Here is a 17,504-nt window from a genome sequence, read left to right as displayed (position 1 = left end):
AGCAGATACATCACAGGAGGGGCTGGAGCAGATATATCACAGGAGGGGCTGGGGGGTCTAAACATCATTGAGAGGCATAGCTATGTCTGGGGGGGGAGAACAGACATTTATGGGGGATGGACAGGACATATCTGGGGGTTATAAGCTTCCCTGGGGGGCACAGCAGCAGCGGGGAGACATGTCCAGCGCTGGGGACGGTGAGGCTGCCGCATCGCGCGCTCCCCCGCCCACAGAGGTCAGACTCCTCCAGTGTATGTGCCGCTGCCCGGAGCTGCAGGAGAGGTGATCGCGGTATGGAGGCTCCGTCCTCACCGCCGCTCTAAACCACGAGGAAGCGGGGGGCGGGGTCTTTCTATATTTGGGGGCGTGGCCCATAGTGGGGTATTTCACCCTTGAGCCGGCTCCGTCCAGGTGCAATGGTCGCGATGTCGGGCACGGAGTGGTCGGTGGCGGGCCCGCCCCGGAAGGTAGGAGCCGCCGAGTCTGCGCTCTCCGGAAGTCGCTCGTGATTGTACACAGATCAGGTCTCTGCCGCCGTCCTGCGTGGCCGCTTTTCTGGCTGGACGCGTTTAGTCTTGGACCTTTTGCTTCTCCATGTTGCCCTCTGTCGGCAGACTCTGCCCATCAGCGGATTAGTTTCCTAGCCTGGTGCAGACCCGAATCCTTCACCTTCCCGTGCTCCGGGACTGCAGGACGTCAGGTGCTCGGTTACCGCTGCAGCCGATCATTGTGAGAATTGAGGCAGATCGCAGCCTGTGAACACCGCCTGAGCCCGCTCCCTGCGCTGTGATCTCTCCTTCTCTTGTAGCACTGAATTGAGTCTGCGGAGCGTCTGACCTTTTTTCTCCATGCCCCTATGACAACTCTTCCTGCCTCTGAGCCCTCACTGATCAGTGTTTTCTTGGACATCTTGATCCTCGGTGTTATCAAAAGCAGATTGTCACTGTGATTTGTTCCCAAATATTACATACAGGTCTTCTGAAAGCTTTCCCCATGACAGTTCTGCTGGGCTGGTGAAATTTAGACTTCTGGTTTCATGGAGTCATGTTTGCAGCTTTCTGAATCCTGATTGTTGTGTGGTTCTCCCCCATTTTTTTTTTATTTATTTATTTTTTTTATATTCACTAGATCTTGGTATTATTATTCACTATTGGATGTGATTATATAAAATGTTCCTGGGGTGAGAATAATCTTATATGTGTGTCCCTGCTGTGTACTGTGTAATGGCTGTGTCTGACCGTACAGGGACATGGTCTGATCATATCACATCTGGACCGAGGAGAATGCAAAAGCGTATACAGACATTACAGAATAGGATCATGGATGCTTTCTGTGAGGTAAAACCTTTTTCCTGTTTTTTTAAAAAAAAATAAAAAAAAATTTTACCTCACAGAATAATTTGTGATTGTGTGCTTTTACACCCTCCCCGGTCCAGGAGGTGTGGTATGATCAGACCATGCCTCTGTATAGTCAGACACAGCCATTACACAGTACACAGCAGGGACACATATATGATTATCTCAGCACAGGAACATTTTAGATCGCCTCAAATTGTGGAAATTATTACTTCTGGATGAATTGGTTAAAATGCACTTTATGAGGAGACCTTTTTTTTTTTTTTGTTAGGGTTACTTGTCTCCTGCTCCGTCATTGTCTGTGCAGCGCTCCGTTATTCCAGCAGTCCCATAGACAATGAATGGAGCAGAGGCCGAGCGTAGCTGGACACAGGGAGCCCTGATCTGAGGATCCAGACTTATTAGCAGGGTGTCCCCTCTTCATGCTAGGCTATGTGTGCACAGTACACTTTTCGTGGTGTTATTGCGTGTTTTTCGGGTGCGGTTTTTGGGGTCAAAACTGCATGAATTTCTTTCCCCAGCAAAATCCAGGAGCTTTCATTTTTTTGATGTCTGCACACTTTTTTTTTTTTTTTTTTTTTTTTTAAGCTGCATTTTTGAGTTGAGAAAAAAAAATGTACATGTCAATTCATTTCTGCGCATTTTACTATTTTTTTTTTTTTTTTTTTCCTCCACCCATGCAATGCATTGCAAAAACGCAGAGATCAAAAACCCACCGAAACGCGGTAAACACACGTGTTTTTGCCGCAGGTGCGTTTTTCTGTGTTTTTAGTGGTCAAAAACGCTGTATCTTTGTAGTCACAAAAAATGGCAAGATGCGCACACAGCCCTATAGGGGTTAACTTGGTGTCTTGAGGAATAACCCTGTAATAAAACAGGTCACTGGGAGTTTTTCCTTCCCAAAAATAGTCCAGTTATTCCCCAACTGTGCTGGTGAGTGGCGGCCGGACTGCCGGGAGACGCAGCAATCCCAAACATGAGTTCAGAATGAAGGGGTGTCGACCCCTGCCCAAACTGGCTGTACTCCGCAGCCCCATTGACTATGAATGCAGTCAGCCCCCCCTTCCCTCCCCCCTCTACTCCAGTCTAGGCCCAGGAACCTCTATCTTTGGGCTCCGGAGTCCTGTTTTTGGGGTCACCAGGGGTGGTGGCACTTGGATCCTAAAGGGGGCTTTACACGAGACGAGCTATCGTGCGATGCATCGTCGGGGTCACGGTTTTCGTGACGCACATCCGGCTTGGATGGCGACGTCGTCCTGTGTGACTCCTCCGAGCGACGCAGTATCCTCACAAATCGTGAGTCGTGTACTCGGCGCTCGGTTTTAAAATATTGTTTATTTTTCATGGCGCCAGTTGTTCATTGTACCCCGGGTAGCACACATCGCTCCGTGTGACACCCCGGGGACGATGAACTCGGCTTACCTGCGTCTTGTGGCTCCCGCCAGCTATGCGGAAGGAAGGAGGTGGGCGTGTTTACATCCCGCTCATCTCCGCCCCTCCGCTTCTATTTGCCGTGTGGCACCGAACGTCCCTCCCCCTTCAGGAAGAGGATTTTCACAGCTCCCTGATGACCTCGCTGTGGGCAAAGTATGTGTGACATGGGCAGCGATTTTCCCGTGACTCTCACACGACGGGGGCGGGTATGATCACAAATGTGACCGCACGATAGATCGCATTGTGTAAAGCAGGCTTAACCATGGGGACATAAACCTTTAAGTTCCATCTACGCCCTCCACTTGATGCTTCCACCTTACCAAAGAGGCCCTGTCTGACCAAGGAAATGTCTATCTATCGTACCCGGCGTTGCCCAGGATAGTGTCTGTCTCCCTCCCTGTCGGTCTGCTCATTGACATCATTTTACCTCACACAGAAGCTTCTTATACTTACAATGTTCTTTGTTCCCATCGCAACCAATCTCTGCTGCTTTAAAAACCTATACCTCGAAGCTCCATTTACTTGAATGGATGCAGTTTTTTGGAGAGTAACTGTAAAGCGCGGGGTTAAATGTTCCTCTCAAAACAGTCTATGATGTTCCCTGAGTCACATGAGGTGTCTGTGCAAAATACCGAGATTGTAATTGCGACTGTGCGGATTCCTTTAGCGGCTATGCAAATAGATAGACAGAGGGATATATATATATATATATATATATATATATATATATATATATATATATATATATATATATATATATATATATATATATATATATATATATATATATATATATATATATATATATATATATATATATATATATATATATATATATATATATATATATATATATATATATATATATATATATATATATATATATATATATATATATATATATATATATATATATATATATATATATATATCTCTCTATCTCTATCCTGTATACAACCAGCTGAGTTTGAGACCCCTGCCTTAGACCACTTCACACGCACGTGTCTCTGGTACATGTTTGGTCCGTTCCTGCACGTACCGGAAACACGTCCACACGTACTCCAATGTTAACAAATGTATGGGGTTACACGTGCGTTTTTGCATACTTGTGAGATACATGTGTGTGTCTGTTTTCGGCTAGTTTCACACTTGCGTTGAACGGTATCCGTTGCATTGCGTTGTGTGACGGATGCAATGGATGTGTTGCATATAGTGGCGCAACGGATGCTGCAAAACAACGCAATTCTTTGTTTGTGTTTTTTTTTTTTTTTACAGTTTTACCGTCGGCAGACTATTGTGAACGATCAGCTGATCGCTCAACAGTAGCCGGCCGCCGGGTGATCAGCCGATCGCTCACAGTAGCCGGGTGATCAGCCGATCGCTCACAGTAGCCGGGTGATCAGCCGATCGCTCACAGTAGCCGGGTGATCAGCCGATCGCTCACAGTAGCCGGGTGATCAGCCGATCGCTCACAGTAGCCGGCCGCCGGGTGATCAGCTGATCGTTTGGTCGCTGACAATGTGTGTGGGGGCGGGAGCGCGGTGGGTGGAGCCGAGCAGGGCCATGGCTGAAGACGTCAGTGCCGCGTGGACTGCATCGCTGGGGACAGGTGTGTGTGTGTGATTGTGTGATTGTGATTGTGTGTGTGATTGTGATTGTGTGTGTGATTGTGATTGTGTGTGTGATTGTGATTGTGTGTGTGATTGTGATTGTGTGTGTGATTGTGATTGTGTGTGTGATTGTGATTGTGTGTGTGATTGTGATTGTGTGTGTGTGAGAGATTTTGTGTGTGTGTGCGCGCGCGATTGTGTGTGTGTGTGTGTGTATACATACGGAGTGCGGGGAGGGAAGTGTCGGGCTCCCAGCACACGTAACCAGGGTTCCTTGGTTACCCGATGTGTACCCTGGTTACGGGTGGAGGGAGCCAGAGAGAGCATGCGCAGTGAAATAAAAAAAACGTTACATGCTGCGTTCCTTCCGCCCGACGCAGCGTCAAAATAACGACGACGCGTCGTACGGCGGATGCATCGCTGACACTTGCATTACAGTGCGTCATCCATACAAGTCTATGGAGAATAGCGCAGTGCGGTAACGGACTGCGCTATTCTCCATAGTGACGGACTCCGCTTAACGCAAGTGTGAAACTAGCCTTACACGGATGCATGTCCGTTTTCGTCACGGAACACGGACACACGCACCCATTAAAGTCTGTGGTTCCGTGAGCACATGTACGTGACATGGATGCATCTCCGTATGGTCCGTATCCGTTTTGTGCTTTTTTTTTTTTAAGCGATGTCGGTCATTCTTTTTGTTCTGTGTATGTCAATCTCCCTTTGTCAGTCGATCAGTCTCTATTCGCTCTGACAGTCCCCCCCCCCCCCTCTCATATACTCACCGTTCCCCGATCACCGGTGCGGCGCTGCACAGCTGTTAAAAATACTCCGGTATCTTTTTCTATTTTGAAAATGCCGGCCGCTCATTATTCAATCTCGTATTCCCTACTTTCCCTGCCCACCAGTGGCTATGATTGGTTGCAGTTAGACACGCCCCCACATTGAGTGACAGCTGTCTCACTGCAATCAATCACAGCCGCTGGTGGGCGGGTCTATATCGAGCTGTAAAAAAATAAATAAAAAAAAAAACGGCGTGCGGTCCACCCCAATTTGGAAACCAGCCAGATAAAGCCATACGGCTGAAGGCTGGTATTCTCAGGATGGGGAGCTCCACGTTATGGGGAGCCCCCCAGCCTAACAATATCACACAGCAGCAGCCCAGAATTGCTGCATCCATTAGATGCGACAGTTCTGGGACTGTACCCAGCTCTTCCTGATTTGCCCTGGTGCGTTGGCAATTGGGGTAATAGAGTTAATGGCAGCCCATAGCTACCAATAAGTCCAAGATTAATCATTGCAGGCGTCTGAGATACCTTCCATGATTAATCTGTAAGTTAAAGTAAATAAACACACACCGTTAAAAAATCCTTTATTTGAAATAAAAATCAATTACAAATACCCTCGTTCACCACTTTATTAAGCCCCAAAAAACCCATCCAGGTCCAGCGTAATCCACGGAGGTCCCGCGTTGCTTCCAGCTCTGCTACATGAAGGTGACAGGAGCTGCAGTAGAACACCGCCGCTCCTGACAGCTCCATGCAGCAACTGAAGAGTCGCGCGATCAGCTGTGACCTCATTCAGGTGATCCTCCAACAGTGACAGCAAGTCGCCCGAGTGACTGAAGTGAGCTCCGTGAGCAGCGATGAAGTCACAGGTGAGTTGCGGTCTCGGGTGGAGGACTCCAGCTGGCCGCGGGTAGCTTGAGTGACGGCAGCGCTAATCGTGCTGCTCACTTCAGTCACTCAGGGGATTAGCGGTCACCGGTGAGTCCTTCACGGGTGACCGCTAATCAGTACGCGACACACAGAGCCTCGGTATGAGGATGAAGTCGGGTGAAGTTCATCCGAGTTCATTCTCAACGCGCAACCGTGTGTCTGCTGTCAGCGGGTATGTAGCAATGACATTGTGCATCACACACGGACATTCCACACGCACACACGGCGAGCATACGCCATCACACGGATGTCACACGTACCAGAGAAACGGACATAAAATACGGAACATGGACCTGAAAAACTGAATGAAGACACACACGTCAGTTTTATCATAGTGAACACTGAGTAAAATATCCCAAACACAACTATGCAATCGCACTTTTTTTTTGCAACTTCACTGCACTTGGAGTCTTTTTTTTTTTTTTTTTGTTGTTTTTCAGTACACTATATGGTAAAACTAATGGTTTCATTCAAAAGTAGAATTCGTCCTGCAAAAAATAAGTGAGCGAATACAAGCAATTTTGTTCTTCGTGTTCATATTGTCTTATAACTGATGTCATGGGGCTCAGCTAACCCTGATGGGCGGGGAGGTTTCACATTTCTACACACACCCCTGCGGCTCTCGTTGGTGCATGGTAATTTCTTTGTTTGAGGTACTATATAAGCTGGTCACATGATGTAAGAAAGCAGAAACTTTCAGTACATCGTAGAGCGTTTGTGCTGCTTTGATTTGCCCAAGTGCTTGTAAAACAAATCTTATTAATTTGAAGTTCCAGAGACACGGGAGTATATATTACTCAAATTAGCCCTCATATGGCAAGATTGACAGAAAAATAAAAGTTATGGGGCTCGGAAGAAAGGGAGCGAAAAAAAATGGAAAACCACCTGGGGTTGAAAGGGTTAAGACGCGACCATTATATGCATAGACTATATGTATTAATATGAAAAGCACTAGATCAGGCCTCTTACTCAATGCTTGCGGATCCCTGGTCTGTAAATGGTAGATCCCTTAGGATCCTCCTATGGTCTCCGTGGTTGGAAATGTAACTTTTTTTTTTTTTTTTTTCTCCACCCCCTTAATTTTACACATTGAGTCCCCCCCCCCTTCACCCATTATGCACTTGTTGTTTTTTTTTTTTGTTTAGCGGCATCTGATAAATGTCTGTGGATCTGGACCCTCGGCCTTGACTACTGTAACTCTCTATTAATTGATCTCCCCCTAACTAGACTCTCTCCTCTACAGTCCATCCTTAATGCAGCACCAGGGTCACCTATCTGGCCAACCGCTACTCGGATGCCTCTGCTCTGTGCCAGTCATTGCACTGGCTGTCCATATATCACAGGATCCAATTCACACTGCTTGTTCTCACCCACAAAGCTCTCCACAGTGCGGCACCCCCTACATCTCCACCCTCCTGTCTATCACCACAAAGCTCTCCACAGTGCAGCACCCCCTACATCTCCACCCTCCTGTCTATCACCACAAAGCTCTCCACAGTGCGGCACCCCCTACATCTCCACCCTCCTCTCTATCACCACAAAGCTCTCCACAGTGCGGCACCCCCTACATCTCCACCCTCCTCTCTATCACCACAAAGCTCTCCACAGTGCGGCACCCCCTACATCTCCACCCTCCTCTCTGTCTATCACCACAAAGCTCTCCACAGTGCAGCACCCCCTACATCTCCACCCTCCTCTCTATCACCACAAAGCTCTCCACAGTGCGGCACCCCCTACATCTCCACCCTCCTCTCTGTCTATCACCACAAAGCTCTCCACAGTGCAGCACCCCCTACATCTCCACCCTCCTCTCTATCACCACAAAGCTCTCCACAGTGCGGCACCCCCCTACATCTCCACCCTCCTCTCTATCACCACAAAGCTCTCCACAGTGCGGCACCCCCCTACATCTCCACCCTCCTCTCTATCACCACAAAGCTCTCCACAGTGCGGCACCCCCCTACATCTCCACCCTCCTCTCTATCACCACAAAGCTCTCCACAGTGCAGCACCCCCTACATCTCCACCCTCCTCTCTATCACCACAAAGCTCTCCACAGTGCGGCACCCCCCTACATCTCCACCCTCCTCTCCATCACCACAAAGCTCCCCACAGTGCAGCACCCCCTACATCTTCACCCTCCTCTCTGTCTATCACCCCACTCGTTCTCTACGCTCTGCAAGCGACTTTCGACTAACATCCACACTAATTCGAATCTCCCACTCCTGGATCCAAGACTTCTTCCGAGCTGCACCCACCCTCTGGAACGCTCTACCCCAAGTAGTTAGGACAAATCACAATTTACTCAGCTTCAGACGCACCCTAAAGACGCATCTTTTTAGGGCGGCCTATCACACCCCCTAATCAGATTCGATTCACACAGTCCCTCTACAACTTCTCACATAACTCCACAACAATCTCCATGGCACCAAAAGGCATCTCAAGGCTCTGGCCAACTGGTTGAGGAAACCACTATCTAGCCCCCATTTCCGTGAGATGGCTGGATTGTCATTGTAAATAAGCACTTGTACCTTGCCTCTCCCCCCCCCATCTCATTATAGATTGTAAGCTCTCACGAGCAGGGTTGTTTTTTTTGTATTTTTTTCTTCTAAATATTGTATTTCTATAACTGTTACTTGTTTGTATATTATCCTCCTGAATTGTAAAGCGCTGCGGAATATGTTGGCGCTAAAGAAATAAAGATTAATAATAATATTTTCTTGGCGACCTTGTGTGTACCTGGCTCTTCTTTAGGGATTAGGGGGCTCTTCTTTAGGGATTAGGGGGCTCTTCTTTAGGGATTAGGGGGCTCTTCTTTAGGGATTAGGGGGCTCTTCTTTAGGGATTAGGGGGCTCTTCTTTAGGGATTAGGGGGCTCTTCTTTAGGGATTAGGGGGCTCTTCTTTAGGGATTAGGGGGCTCTTCTTTAGGGATTAGGAGGCTCCTTTTCTTTAGGTTAATTTCTTGGTCTTCACTTACTGAATCTGTTGCACGGTTCCATGGATGGATGGCTTAACTAACTGAATCTGTTTCTATCTTTACAACATCCAGAGCGGACCACATGACCACACCCACTTGGCTAAAATACCACATTACTATACAGGAAAAAGTGGCCATATCTCTGGAACGCAGGGGTGCAGAAAAAGAAAAACAGAAAATCAGCAAAATTTACGAAAGGTAACAAAAATGTGTTTATTGCACTGACTCCTGAGCGGGAAGGATGGTACATTGCTGGCCAAAAGTATTGGCACCCCTGCAATTCAGTCAGATAATGCTCAGTTTCTTCTTGAAAATGATTGCAGTCACAAATTCTTTAATATTATCTTCATTTATTTTGCTTGCAATGAAAAAAACACAAGAGAATGAAACAAAAATCAAATCCTTGATCATTTCACACAAAACTCCAAAAATGGGCCAGACAAAAGTATTGGCACCCTTACCCCAATACTTGGTTGCACAACCTTCAGCCAAAATAACTGTGAACAACCGCTTCCGGTAACCATCAGTGAGTTTCTTATAATGCTCTGCTGGAATTTTAGACCATTCTTCTTTGGCAAACTGCTCCAGGTCCCTGAGATTTGAAGGGGCCTTCTCCAAAGTGCAATTCTGAGATCTCTCCACAGGTGTTCTATGGGGTTCAGGTCTGGACTCATTGCTGGCCACTTTAATAGTCTCCAAAAAGCACTAGAAAATGGTTTGAGAGAAAGCACTGAAGTGTGTTTTGGGTCATTGTCCTGCTGGAAGACCCATGACCTCTGAGGGAGATCCAGGTTTCTCACACTGGACCCTACATTATGCTGCGAAATTTGTTGGTAGTCTTCAGACTTCATAATGCCATGCACACGGTCAAGCAGACCAGTGCCAGAGGCAGCAAAGCAACCCCAAAACATCAGGGAACCTCCGCCATGTTTTGACTGTAGGGACCGTGTTCTTTTCTTTGAATGCCTCTTTTTTTTTTTTCCTGTAAACTCTATGTTGATGGCTTTTCCCAAAAAGCTCTACTTGTGTCTCATCTGACCAGAGAACATTCTTCCAAAACGTTTTAGGCTTTCTCAGGTAAGTTTTGGCTTTTTTTATGTCTATGGGTAAGAAGTGGGGTCTTCCTGGGTATCCTACCATACAGTCCCTTTTCATTCAGACGCCGACGGATAGTACGGGTTGACACTGTTGTAGCCTCGTACTGCAGGGCAGCTTGAACTTGTTTGGATGTTAGTCGAGGTTCTTTATCCACCATCCGCACAATCTTGCGTTGAACTCTCTCGACAATTTTTCTTTTCCTTCCACATCTAGGGAGGTTAGCCACAGTGCCATGGGCTTTACACTTCTTGATGACGCTGCGTGTGGAGACACAGGGCTCAGTGGGTGCTCTTGTCCACTAAAACCCGCTGCCTTTAGAAAGACAGCGTGGCTCAGCGTGGCTCAGGGCTCATCCCAACTGAACGCCGGCCTCCTTAACCATGGGCGTAACACTACTCAGACAACACAGGGTGACGGAACCACAATAATTAGACTTTATTGGATCCCCAAACAATTAACGGCACATAACACATAACCAGCAAAACACAAATGTAACAGGCAAGTGTTTCACCCTTCCGCTGGCTCACCAGGGATTAGAGTGTCCATGCCTCAGAGGTTCCAGGGCTATTTACTCCAATCCAGCAGCACCCCGCTTTTGGCGGGCACCCATCGAGAAAGGAATAATGCCAGATTCAGGAAGCTGTGTGAGGTCTGCAAAGTCTGTAACAGGTGACTGAACTGTCCCAACCGGAGTGTCCTCCTTAGGTAGTCCTGGTATGATGTTACAATCCTGGCAGCCGGAGTCGAAATCCCTAGGCTGTGGATATGGTCTCCAACCGGAACCGGAGTCCCTAGATTGAAGCCATAAGTTATCCTGATCCTCTAGTCGGCTCCAAAGAGCTTAGACTGGATCCATCAGCATCCCATCAACAACCTGGTGGCCTAAAGAAGTCCCTTTTATAGCCACAGCCTTCCACTTAGATACACTGCGTCCTCATCGATTGGTTGGAGAAGAGCGCCTCTCCCATTGGATGAATCTCAAGCTGCATGGACAATGTTCATCCAAATGATGTCTACAGAAAGACTGAGGGTATACATGTAGTCTGGGAGTCACCGACTAGACAATGGCTACTAAGGTAATCACATTCGCAATACACAACTACAATACAATGATTACTGGAAACGTCTGGAGAAACAATGCGTCTGGCTTTCAGTGGCCAACACAATTACATGAGTCAACAAGAGTCTTGTAAAAACAATGAGGGACTTATCCCCCGTCTATAAACAATCTGTCATCCTGTCTGGCTGAATTTTAAGAAACTTTAACCCATGAGAGTCCATGTCGTCACACTGCGCACCGTAGACACAGGAACTTTCAGGTCTTTGGAGATGGACTTGTAGCCTTGAGATTGCTCATGCTTCCTCACAATTTGGATTCTCAAGTCCTCAGACAGTTCTTTGGTCTTCTTTCTTTTCTCCATGCTCAATGTGGTCCACACAAGGACACGGGAAAGAGGTTGAGTCAACTTTAATTCATGTCACCTGCTGCAAGTGTGATTTAGTTATTGCCAACAGCGCCAATACTTTTGTCCACCCCCTTTTTATGTTTGGTGTGGAATTATATCCAATTTGGCTTTATGACAATTATTTATTTAATTTATTTATTTATTTATTTTTTTTCATTGAAGACAAATTAAATGAAGATAATACCAAAGAATTTGTGATTGCAATCATTTTCAGGAAGAAACGAAGTATTATCTGAAAGAATTGCAGGGGTGCCAATACTTTTGGCCAGCACTGTATCTTGCGCCTTAAGTAACTGGTGCGTCTTCTCCTCTTCTAGCATGTGCTGGAAAAGCATCGACGGGATCGAATAAATCGGAGTCTGGAGGAAATGAGGGTCCTGCTTCTCAATCTCACGGGAAATGAGGTTCGTGTATAAAAAAAAAAAAAAAAAAAAAAAAAAAAAAATCCTTCCGTAATCCCACCAGATCAACAGATCAATTTCTTCAATTGGCCATCCAGTAAATCCGAAAATCCTCTAGGCCGGCATTTTTATTTTTTTTTGTGCGTCCAGTAATCTAGAATATCTGATAATCCCGCTACTCTTCTATATTGGAGTCTTCATGTAGACAACACTGCCCCCAGTGGCTGCATCGCTTGTTTGCCGGCCTTTATTGTGGTTTTCGAAACTGTACACTTCACAGTCCAGTAATCTGGCAGATTTAATACGAATTAAAGGAATTTTCAGTTAGAGGAGGTTTGTTTTAATTTTTAAATGTTTTCTCCAGAGAACAATGTCAAGTTAACCGCACATTGTCACCCTTACAAAAAAAAAAACAGGTGAGCGCTCCATAGATGGGAAGTATTGGCTTTATTATTGAGTGTCTCCAACATATTACGGGATATAAAGGTGTTTCCCTTTAAGACAGTGACTGTCATAGAGCTGCCGCGTCCACTGGATGCAGGGACTTATTCAGTCCTTAATTATTCTTCTGAATCAATTCATCGACCAGACTGTACAAGGTTCTGGCCTGAGACAAAGTCCGAAGTGTAGTGATGGGCGATCCCGAACTGTAAAGATCGGGGATCGTACCGATCACATAGTGATCATGCACACTGTCCCGAACACGAGCTTTTCTGGGAAGCTCGTGTTACAGGTCTGGTCCAAATCGGGTCCAGGGGCTGTAAAGAAAAAACAACAAAAGAAAACCCACACTATTAAACATTATGATCACACTTACAGGTCCCGCGACACATCCTGCAGACTCCATCTCCCAGCCGCTTCTGCTTCCGGGTCCGATCATTGCTGTGCCGCCCGTTAAGCACCACTGCCTAAAGGACCTTGCATGACATCATAGCCATGTGACCAGTCTGGTGTGAATTTTGTACAGACGTTGGCTTACAGACTGGTCACATGACTATGACGTCATCAAAGGTCGTGCAAGTGCAATCATACCCTCACTGTCTGCCTGCTGCTTGCTCTGTACAGATGTTCTCTGCTTCTCTGTAGATGCGCATGTCTTTACAGAGTGATGAAGCAGAGCTGACATTGCTCTCCCTGTGGATTACATCGGACAAAAGATTTTTTTTTTTTTTTTTTTTTATAATAGAGGAAGTCTCTCAAATTGTTTTATTTCTATTTTTTTTTTCTTCATGGTAGCAGTGTCTAATTTTGGTATGGGCTCCCGCTGTATTTTGATTGCCAGTCAGGTAAAGCCAGGCAGCTGGGGGCTGGCATGCTCTGCAGCCACCCCTGTAAATGGCGCCATTTCCAGGTGCTTTACCCGGCTCGACCAGTGGCCCGGGTGGCTCGCTGGGTAATGAAAGGATTAATACCAGCTTTGTATTCTCAAATTGTACTAGGCCTGAAATTCATGGTGTCATGCCAAATTAGACATGGCCACCATGAATTTCTAGTAAACAGTAAAAAAAAAACAACTTTTTTTTTGACTCCTTTTATTATAAAAGCAATTTAGTCCGACGTAATCCACAGGGACAGCAATGTCAACTCTGATTCATCATTGTACAGACAGTCTATACAAAGTGAGAAGCAGGCTGACACTTGCGTATGACCTTGTGCTGTCTTGTATGGGCATCACCCCGCACGGACTGACACTCTCAGGACACGAGCGCCTGAGCTGCATGGAAAGACATGCAACCGACCGCTCCTGTCATCAGTGTGCGGCCATACCAGGTGATGCCGATGCGACACGAGCACAGTGACAGTCAAAGGTCCATTAACAGGACCTTCGATAACGTCATAGTAATGTGCCCAGTCTGTAAGCCAATGTCTGTACAACATTCACGCCAGACTGGTCACATGGCTATGACGTCACGTAAGGACCTATAACTCGGGGGCACAGCAATGATCGGAAGCAGAAGCGCTAGGAGACAGTCTGCAGGACGCTTTGCTGGACCTGTAAGAATAATAATGTTTAACTATATTCTTTATTTTACTGCTCCCCCGCCCCATCCCATAACTGTAAAGTCCAAGATCGGTGATGGGACGCATGTTTGTGTTATCTCGATCCCGATCTCTATCTTTACAAAACGATGGGGCGAGGCTCCTGATCCTGACCATCGTGGGGATCACCCATCACTTCCAAAGTGCCCTTTACATAAGGAGGTACACAAAGCTATTCTCACCACATTGCCACAGTATGGCTGGAGGTCTCCTAACCCAAACTCAAACTCAACCCTAACCAAACTCAAAAAGCAGCTTTATAGGCAGATGTTAAAGGGTGAGAAGACCCACGACCGGCCCATAGTGGGAGTTTGAAACAAGGACATGTGAATCCAACCTTTAAATGAGATTTGTACGAAGCCTTTAGTATTTTTTAGGGACTCTGTCCCCACCGATCCCTTGAGAGCTGAGGTAGGGCTACCTGAAACTAAACCACAGAGCAGTAGACTTCTGGTCATGGTATCTTCTCAATCTCTTTATCTTGTCATACACAGATACTTCAGAATCCTAAAGTGGAGAAGACGGAGATCTTGGAGCTTACCGCGTCGTATGTCCAGAATGTGATGCAAAAGAAAACACACGGTATAAGTCATTCCAGTCATGTCCTGTTAATGTGTATGTGAGACCCTAGATTGTCATGGACACTCGCTCCCCTTTCACTTTCTGGTAGGACCTTTAAGGTGGTGTCACACACAGCGACAACGACGTCTCTGCGAAGTCACCATTTTCTGTGACGTAGCAGCGACGTCCTGTTGCTGTGTGACATCCAGCAACGACCTGGCCCCTGCTGTGAGGTAGCCGGTCGTTGCTGAATGTCCTGCTTCATATTATTTTTTTTTTTTTTTTTGGACGTTCCTCTCCTGCTGTGAAGCACACATAGCTGTGAAGCACACATAGCTGTGAAGCACACATAGCTGTGAAGCACACATAGCTGTGAAGCACACATAGCTGTGAAGCACACATAGCTGTGAAGCACACATAGCTGTGAAGCACACATAGCTGTGAAGCACACATAGCTGTGAAGCACACATTGCTGTGTGTGTGACAGCGAGAGAGCGACAAACTGAAGCGAGCAGGGAGCCTGCTTCTGGCAGCCCGCGGTAAGCTGTAACCAAGGTAAACATCGGGTAACCAAGCGAAGTGCTTCGCTGGTTACCCGATATTTACCTTAGTTACTAGCGGCTGCCGCTCTCAGGCTGCCCGTGCCGGCTCCCTGCACGCGTAGCCAGACTACTCATCGGGTAAATAAGCAAAGGTTTGCTTATTAACCCGATGTGTACTCTGGCTAGGAGTGCAGGGAGCCAGCGCTAAGCGGTGTGCGCTGGTAACAAAGGTAAATATTGGGTAACCAAGAGAAGTTCTTTGCTTGGTTACCCGCTATTTACCTTAGTTACCAAGCGCAGCATCGCGTCCACGTGTTGCTGCTGCTGGCTGGGGTCTGGTCGCTGGTGAGATATTCCTGTTTGACAGCTCACCAGCGACCATGTAACGACGCAGCAGCGATCCTGATAAGGTCAGGTCGTCAGTCGTGATCGCTGCTGCGTCGCTACATGTGACCCCAGCTTTAGACAACACTGATTTAGGCCTATCGGAATAGAATAATTGCCTCTTTCCACTGTGGGAATGTGAGTTAATTATCAGACTCAGAAGTAATGTTACCATCGTGCGGCTGTAAATCTTTAATGAGTCCACCAAGACCAATTGTCCAACCTAACATGAGGCTGCCTTGGTGTAGGAGGATTGTTGAGGTTCTCTATGGATTACTTTTCGAGTAGTCCAGTCCTTTCATATTGGTTCACGGTGTAGAATGTTACAACTGCCAATGATTGGAGAAGTCATAGATGATCCAGTTACAAGACCGAGGTGTATTTCCTGGGTTTCTGTATTGACTTTCGTATTGGTTTTCCAAGGGGGACTAGTTCACATGAACAGGTTCTTCTGCTCATATGGTGAACAGGAGTAACCAACAAAGGTAGGGTGGCGGTATCCTTTAAGGGGTAGATAGTGAGGTTTACTGACATTTTTTAATGCCAATAGACCAACTCTTTGGTAAATGGGTGTTCAAAGGAAGGGGCCACTTATTTACTTTATGCGAACAGAAAGAATACTGGCTACTATTGAAAAGTTGTCTAAGCCACCATTTTGTCTTTATAATCTTTCACGTTCCTTTCTTCTACCAGAACAACAGCGATGGGTGTCTCCTGCTGAAAAGTGTTACCTCTCAGGGTTTAGAGACTGTTTGAACCGCACGGAAGACTTCATTCAATATATCCCGCCAGCTACTAAAGCCCGCTTCTTGGCTCAGCTCGAGACCCATCTTGAACACCGGCTAAGCGTCCCAAAACCATTGAGCCCGTGCAATCAAGTGAGACGACGAGAGGAGGACTTATCTTCTGATGGCAACGTCTCTCCGCACTCTATCGGGGGCGCTGTAAGCCCATACTCCCCGTCAGTGACCGGCTCAGAGACTTCCAGTCCACCAAGTTGGGAATCTTCAAGTTCAGGAGGGTTTCAAAATGACCCAAATCATGGCAAGCCCTTTTTCTGGAGACCTTGGCCTTAGGATCGAGAATGACTATTCCGATTCTTTTGCCTAATATTCCACATATTTAATGTACATAGAGATGTCAATAGTAGATTGCATATGTATGTGAGTGGCGCAGTCCTTGAAGATGTTGCCCTCAGAATACATTATTTCTTTTTTAGGCCTATCAAGGATGAGTATGTATAGCTGCTTATATACAGTATCTGTATGAGATTCCCCTGTATGTTGTGCATATGTATTCACGCCCTGATTTGCCAGTATATATCTCATTCACCTGTGTGTTTTTTGTTTTTTCACTGTTGAATAAAGGTTTTTATAAATTTTTGGGGTGAAATGTAATATTTTGCACCCTTTATACAAAGTGTTGCCAGTTATTGCAGACGGTCTAAGCTATGTTCATTCATGAATAAGCAGTGGATTTTGGCAAAGATTTGTTAATAGGCGCCATGAGAAGTCTGATCCTAACCATATGTGACTGTAGAAATTATCTTCTAGCGCCGTATATAAAATGGTTAAATAAAAAATATACAAATGTCTGAGGATCACCTGCTGGATGGGAAGGTATGAAAGGAAGGGATGTTTATACAACCGGCATGCATGATCCAGTCCTCCTCTTAAGAGCTCACACGAGAGTATATCGCAGGTGAGGGTTAGCCAATCTTTTATAGGATGGCGCTTGGACCAATGTTATACTATGAGGCAGTGACTGTTGTCTCATGGCAATTTGTCGTCAGACAAATCCCAGCATGCTGCGAGTGGCGGTGTATATATGATGAGGAGCCCATTCAGGTCTATGGGTGTGGACATCATCAGAGTGCAGTCCAATTTACGTGGACACAGCTGGAAGAGCTGGAGAAA

The 17,504-nt window shown here is 46.4% G+C and overlaps 1 protein-coding gene across 1 annotated transcript; it reads left to right on the top strand.

Annotated features, from left to right (window-relative positions):
• The first annotated feature begins 402 nt into the window (after nt 1-402).
• Nucleotides 403-16,940, top strand: LOC142302115 (transcription factor HES-7-like). Its single transcript, XM_075343203.1, has 5 exons — nt 403-467; nt 9,169-9,294; nt 11,978-12,064; nt 14,596-14,683; nt 16,282-16,940. The coding sequence occupies exons 1-5, from the start codon at nt 417-419 to the stop codon at nt 16,662-16,664; spliced, it is 735 nt and encodes a 244-aa protein (XP_075199318.1). The 5' UTR covers nt 403-416; the 3' UTR covers nt 16,665-16,940.
• The last annotated feature ends 564 nt before the right edge of the window (nt 16,941-17,504 follow it).

The sequence above is a fragment of the Anomaloglossus baeobatrachus genome, chromosome 4 (genome assembly GCF_048569485.1).
Source record: "Anomaloglossus baeobatrachus isolate aAnoBae1 chromosome 4, aAnoBae1.hap1, whole genome shotgun sequence".
Classification (NCBI taxonomy): domain Eukaryota; kingdom Metazoa; phylum Chordata; class Amphibia; order Anura; family Aromobatidae; genus Anomaloglossus; species Anomaloglossus baeobatrachus.
This window is presented reverse-complemented; position numbering and strand designations above follow the sequence as displayed.